The 6,639-nt window shown below is 39.8% G+C and overlaps 1 protein-coding gene across 1 annotated transcript; it reads left to right on the top strand.

Annotated features, from left to right (window-relative positions):
* Window positions 1-1,357: 1,357 nt before the first annotated feature.
* On the top strand, window positions 1,358-6,255 carry LOC308361103 (uncharacterized protein; the record flags this gene model as incomplete). The annotated part of the gene is made up of 8 exons (XM_080833357.1): window positions 1,358-1,381; window positions 2,933-3,119; window positions 3,328-3,453; window positions 3,611-3,766; window positions 4,847-4,934; window positions 5,033-5,202; window positions 5,373-5,418; window positions 5,626-6,255. 8 exons carry the CDS (start codon window positions 1,358-1,360, stop codon window positions 5,744-5,746), a joined length of 918 nt encoding a protein of 305 aa, XP_080689483.1. The 3' UTR covers window positions 5,747-6,255.
* Window positions 6,256-6,639: the final 384 nt, after the last annotated feature.

The raw sequence follows: 6,639 nt of genomic DNA on the forward strand, positions 1-6,639 counted from the left end.
GAAGGCGGCATATTGCTTGTTTGCGTGGTATTTGTGACTTGCTCTTGAGATATTTGCGGAGAATTATTTGTTAATGTATTCTCAGTACACTATAGCTTACGTAACTATGTAACAAGGGTAATAATATTTATAATTTGTTCCTTACATTTACATTAGTTCCGGTTCCCTGATTTTCTTAGTTTAGGCTACATCTTACCAACCCTTTCTTTTAAAGTTGAGTGTCCTAACATACGTAGGGTTGGCCTACATGACTTCAAAACGAGGGATTGATGTAGTCTGGTCACCAGAAAGGGGGATTTGACTAAGCACAGAAGTTACTGATGAGGAAATGAGTTTCATGCGCTGTTCAGTCCCAATGTCCATGTGACGGGTTTCCTTATATTCACATTTCCCCTCGCTCGTTCTTTGTCCACTCATTAAATCAGGGCTTTTTGGGTACAGACTTTTTTTGGATATTCATAGAAGAAGTGACTTTTCATAATGATATTTTGGATATGTTTTTGTAAAACCTGTCTCATACCCGGCCTAAACAAAACAAAACAGACCTTTGATCTGACAGGATGTGTCTGTCCACACTGCAGCACAAACATCAAAAGTTGAGACAATAGTGAATGGAGATTGTGAAAAAAAGTCCCTTCAGTTATCAAGTGCAGTATTGTATTAATCTGAAAGAGAATCAGCTGTGGTTAATGTTTGATTCCGTGCATCAACATCAGTGTTAAGACAAAAGAGATTTAATGTTTTACATTTATTTTTGTAACTGTCATTTACCCCCCCCCCCCCCCCCCCCTAAAGTGCTGACTACACAAAGTTGTAGTTCCTTTTCTCAAAAGACTATGTGCTTTTCCACTCCTGCTTTGATACATATCTCTCTTCAAATGCATTTCGATACGGAGGAATAGCAAGATGTAGTTATGGGACACCAATCTTGTTGGTGTGCTATATGCAAACAATTGTGTTATTAGAGGAAAGCGGAGGTGTTGAACATAAAGTTGAGTGTGTTTCTTCCTCAAAATAAGATGTTATGCTGCTACAATCACACATAGACCAGTTCCCCTTCCTCACTGAAGTTAGTTTATTTTCTTACCAGGGTTCAGAGGCATTCCATTCCAAGTCGCCTAAAACGGTCGTCTGTATTGGGAATCTTAATGCCAAGTAGCCACTGAAGGCAAAGAGGTGAGTGCAGTGTCCAGGGAGTATGCAGACTTAATACACATTTTGTCAAGATAAGATCAGGGGCCTTAAGTGAGACTGTGTATAATGTGCTTATTAGGAAGTCAACATAAAGCGTGCCAAATATACATGCAGTCTGTCGGTGAAATGTTCCTGAACCTCTCCTTCATGGGGTCATGTGTAAATGGGAGCAGGGATCGATATTGAGGTAAATCTGTACCCCCAATTTCCCACCTCAAGACATAGTAACATTTCAGGAGAAATGCCTGTATGTCTGTGTTGAGAGTGAAAGCAGTAATATTGCAGAGACAAGCACGTAAACTATCTGCTGCCATCTGCTGGACTGTCCTTTGCCCCGTCTATGGCAGCATTGCCTTGGCACGTGAGAAAAGGCTCAAGAGGGACATTTTCCTGAATGTAGCTGCATGTCTGAATAGAGAAAAATTACTAGCGGTGCCTGGAAGGTTACATTTAAAAGTGTTTTGGGTGATCAGATTGCAATCGGATAGTACTTGACCCCATGTAACTACAGGTGTAAATGCACTCAAGACTCATTTAGGGTGTGTTGTGATTTGATTGGCAGTTCAGTTTTGGTCAAATGTTATTTTGGAACAGTTAAGGTTTGGATTGGTTGATTTTCAGCCGCAATCGATTAGGTTTCTTTTATTGATGTGTTATTGTACTGAAGCGTTAGCCCTCGGGTGAAGACCAGCTTCACCTGTGCCAGCCCACTGAGTAAGGAGTGTGTGTGTGTGTGTGTGTGTGTGTGTGTGTGTGTGTGTGTGTGTGTGTGTTTGTGTGCCTTCAGGTAGTTGCCCTTACTGAAGCGTGGATAAGGCCAGTAAACTCGTCAACACCTGCAGCATCAATTAAATTATTGAATTAATTGTGTAGACGGGCCCTGATGTGGTGTTGGGGACGTCTTTGATAAACAAAGGCGTCTTAAAGAGACAGTACACATTCACTTCATTGACAGTACAAAGTGGAACTAATGACTAATGACTTGAAATTCACACTTCTGCTCCCAGCGCACAGCTACGACTCGTTTAAATTTCACGCCATCATGATAACCCATCCTTTCAAGTTATACCTGGTGGTTATTTATCACGCCATCATGATAACCGGTCCTTTCAACTTATACTTGGTGGCTCTTTATTATCCACCTGGACAACTTGGCAGCTTTAAGGATGAGCTGGACATTCTGCTGTCTACACTTCTAATGGATAATTGTCCATTACCAATCCTCGGTGACATGAATATTCATTAGACATATTCAGTAGACTTCTTGTTGCTACTTACCGTTTTTTTATCTCAAACATGTCTACAGTAGTCTTACTCATAAGGCTGGTTAGGATATAGTTCTAATACTGTCACGTAATTGCACTACAGAAAAGCTAATGCTGAATCTATCACATGTATCTGACCAGTACTTTATTACCTTTTCTGTGTGTCTTGGTATTCTTTGAAATATTTGTGTTTGGAATGATTGCATGATTCTGACCTTTGTTCTATTCACAGTGTCACCTTTTGGACTTTGGACTTGGACTTGTCTGAACATGACACAGATCTGAAGTGGGGATCACAATATCACAACAGTGGCCTGAGTTCAAACCCAGCTCCTAACAACATGAAGACAACGAGTACGTGAACAATGGAGGATAAGTCAACTGAAGTTAAATCCCTCAAGTCGATGTTCACTTTTCTCATAAAGTGTGTTTGGGCAGCAGAATTAAAGTCTAATTAAGATGACATTTTCCAGACTTCCTACGATAGACATCTTTATTCTGCTGAGGCGAAGATCGCTGAGAAAACAATGTGGAGGTCACTGTCATCATTGTTCATAACGGCTGTGATTCTTCCTGGTTCCTCTGGGATATGCATGGGTTTGTCCTGTGGTCCTGCTGAGTATGAAGTAAATCAGGAGTGTTGTCCCACGTGTGCCCCTGGTGAGCTTTACGTGTAGTACATCACACTCAATAACTAATAACTCAATCAGTAGACTGACTCATCAGTTTCACAGAGTACATTCACACTCAGTAACAAAAAACATCAATATACTGACAGTTTTTTCTAATCTATTATTTAAAGTATTTTATTCATGATGTTATGATATTTATAGTATTTGAACACTTAACCCAATCTTCTCCTTTCTAGGATATTTTGTGCGTAAAGACTGTACAGAATATACCAGTACATCATGTGCTCCGTGCTCCCCATCTACCTACACTGAGGCTCACAGTGGACTTGGGTCATGCATGTTTTGTACAGTTTGTGACTTCAGTAAGTCAAAGCATCCATTGTAATTGTAATCATTAAAATAATGAATAATTCACAGCAATAATACCAATGATATTTATCTAGAGTCAAGTTCAACTGTGCCACAGCTCTGATTTTTTCATTCATTCTAACACTCATTTTAATAATGTGTTTTCTGTAGAGGCAGGTCTAATAGTAAAGAAAGCTTGCAGCTCCACTTCAGACACACTCTGTGAGCCTCTGGAAGGTCACTACTGTACTGACCCAATCAAAGATGGCTGCCGAGGAGCTGTGGAACACACAAAGTGCTCACCAGGGCAGTACGTCAAGCATCCAGGTTAGGAAACTGAAGAGGAACATATGCCTAGTGTTAGGATGGATTGGGTCACATGGTAGTTTCAGTGACGTCACTACCTGTGGTTAATTGGTAAAAACACACCTGCCTTAACTCCATGGCTTACAGTTAGTTTGGCAAAGTGTTAGTCAGGGGTCTAGTTTGGCTCTCTAAGGTAGTTGAGGTCTGTTTCCCTCCATTTTGGGTTGCCGGATGTGAGCCCAAAGCACTGTGGCATTTGGTTTTCACATGGATTTTAACCACCGACTAAAGAGCAGTTGCTACATTGAAACCAATGCCAGGGCTGGTCGTAGGACACCTAAAGAATGCCATTAGGCAGTGGGACCCGCAGGTAGCTGACCTTGACTGGGCTATATCAGGCTGGCAAACACACATTCATGTGCAGACACGGTAGGTCCTACTTCCATGGCTTGACAACATGTTGGAACAGTGTTTGCGGATAGGCTTCTGCTTGTTACACCCAGGACGCTGCGCTCATCTAGTGAGCAGCGTCTGGCACTGCCGCATGTGCAAGCACGGCAATCCAGACTATTCTCAGTTGTAGTTCCACGTTGGTGGAACGAACTGCCTAGCACTACCAGAGCAGGGGCGTCCCTCTCTACCTTCAAGAAGCTCTTGAAGATCCAACTCTTCACAACCTCCCTTCCTAACTGGCACCTTGGCTTAACTTGCACTTAAGCAGTGACAGTCCCGCACTTCTTTTTCTTTCTATGTCGCTTTCTATTTCTTGAAAAAAAAAGCAGTATTTATTGTTACACCAGGTTTTATTGCTCTTAGCTTGAATGATTCTCCCTTGTACGTCGCTTTGGACAAAAGCGTCTGCTAAATGACTAAATGTAAATGTAAATGCTTGTGCTTTCAGTTTTGGTGAAGTCAAGTGGAAGATGGCTCAAGCTACGACCACCTTTAACCGGAAGATAATGCAGCTTTGCTGCCAGAGTTGGGCCTCTGTTTGTAACATATTGTATAGTCATATTTATAGTTGAACAATAGTCCTGGAATAAATTATGTGATTTTAAAGTTAATTAAACATTCATATTTTTTCTCCATCTATGCATGCAGGTTCAACATCTTCAGACACTGTCTGTGACAACTGTAGTAACATCACATATTCAAATGGATCCTCTTCATCCTGTATACCACACACACAGTAAGTTAATCAAACCATAGTTCTTTTATGTAACAGTACACTGAGTTCTCTACAGCCCCAGCCAAAAAAATAATGATTTATTAATATTGCTCTTCTAGGTGTCAACCAGGATATGAAATTACAAAAGAAGGAACACTGTCATCTGATACTGAGTGTGAAAAAAACATTTCCATAATCCCTGTTATTATCTTTGTGGTCATACTAATATCTGTTGCAATAGCAGTATTTTGCTGGTGGCGAAACCGCAGGAAAAACTGTTTCTCTCATGGTATGAATGATTGAGTCATTGATAATATCATAATATGATCAAATGTAATATTAAGTGTTTTATTATGAAGGGGTTGTCAGTATTTCTAACATACTGGCTTCTGTCATGTGAGGTAATGTTATTGCAACTGTTTACTCACCTATTATTAAGAGTTATCTTTTTGTTTTTAGGTCAGAACAAGAGGAGAGATTCAGATAATAATACAGACAGCTTTAGGTGAGAAGTACAAACTGGACTTTTCTTTCACTCTTTCTTTCTCTGTCTCCATCTCTCTCTCAATTTTTTTCGAATAGCGACGGAACTCATTTAGTAAATCTTATGTCATGAAAATTAATATCTTTGAGATATGTTCCATATTTAAACAAAATGAAAATTCCTGTCTGTAAGCCTTTGAACACATACTTTTTTTCCTTTTATTTATAGGAAATTCCACCAAAGGTCGATGGCCGATCGAGCAGACATCGCCTCAGGAAGCTTTGCAGACTCGAACAATCCAGAATCGCTGCACTGCACTCCACTCACAGAGGAGGAGTCTGGGATATGAAATTGCTGAACTACTCCAATCCAGAATCGCTGCATCAGCCACCTACAGAGGAGGAGGCTGGGAGCAGGAGTTGCTGAACTATTCCAATCAAAATGAAGTCCATCACATGTAGTGTGAGTACTGCTTCAGGTTCAGCTATCTGTACCGGACACTAAGCGTCTACCATTGGTTTACAAGGCAAGCTCAACATTGAACTTTCTCAATGGCAAGCGATGCACGCTCTTTCCCGCCACCACAATAACTCAGTTCATATCTGAAGGCGTGTTTATATGAATATAGGTAATGTATGTAAATAGTTAGAGTTTGATTATTGAATTTCATTCCAATTTTTGCTCCTACGTACATGTAGTGCTTTTATATGTTTTTTTTATGTTCTAAAATTAAATAATTGTGTACCTTTAGTGTGTATGTAAATGTTTTTGTCCATTCTAGCTTATTTTATGGCATTCAATTTCATACATTTGTCCAAGTTTTAAAAAAAAAATGTGTCTGTTGTTGTTCAAGTTCATACCCTGTCACTCCTGTTCATTTGGAAGTTAAGATTCTTCATTGTGTTTAATCTGTCGTGCGATGTGTTTGCTGTACAATTAAAAGTTGTTAAACTATTCTGACTATTATGAGAATTTGTTTTACCACAACATAAGGAGTACAGGCTGACTAACTGGTGAAGAAGTGTTAAAACAGCACTAGGAAAGTGCATTAATGTTGGGAAATTAAATAAAAAAAATAGAGGATTGTGAGATATGAGAAGTATATAAAGTGCAGGTTAACTAGTTATGTCTACTATTTTCTTGTTTTTTTACCCTCTTTTATTCTGTTGTGTGTTACAGTATAGGCCAGTGCACCTTACTTTTCTTCTACAGACCTGCTATTTCATCTGAGGCCTCTTTTTC

The sequence above is a fragment of the Sprattus sprattus genome, assembly GCF_963457725.1.
Source record: "Sprattus sprattus genome assembly, chromosome: 2".
Lineage (NCBI taxonomy): Eukaryota > Metazoa > Chordata > Actinopteri > Clupeiformes > Clupeidae > Sprattus > Sprattus sprattus.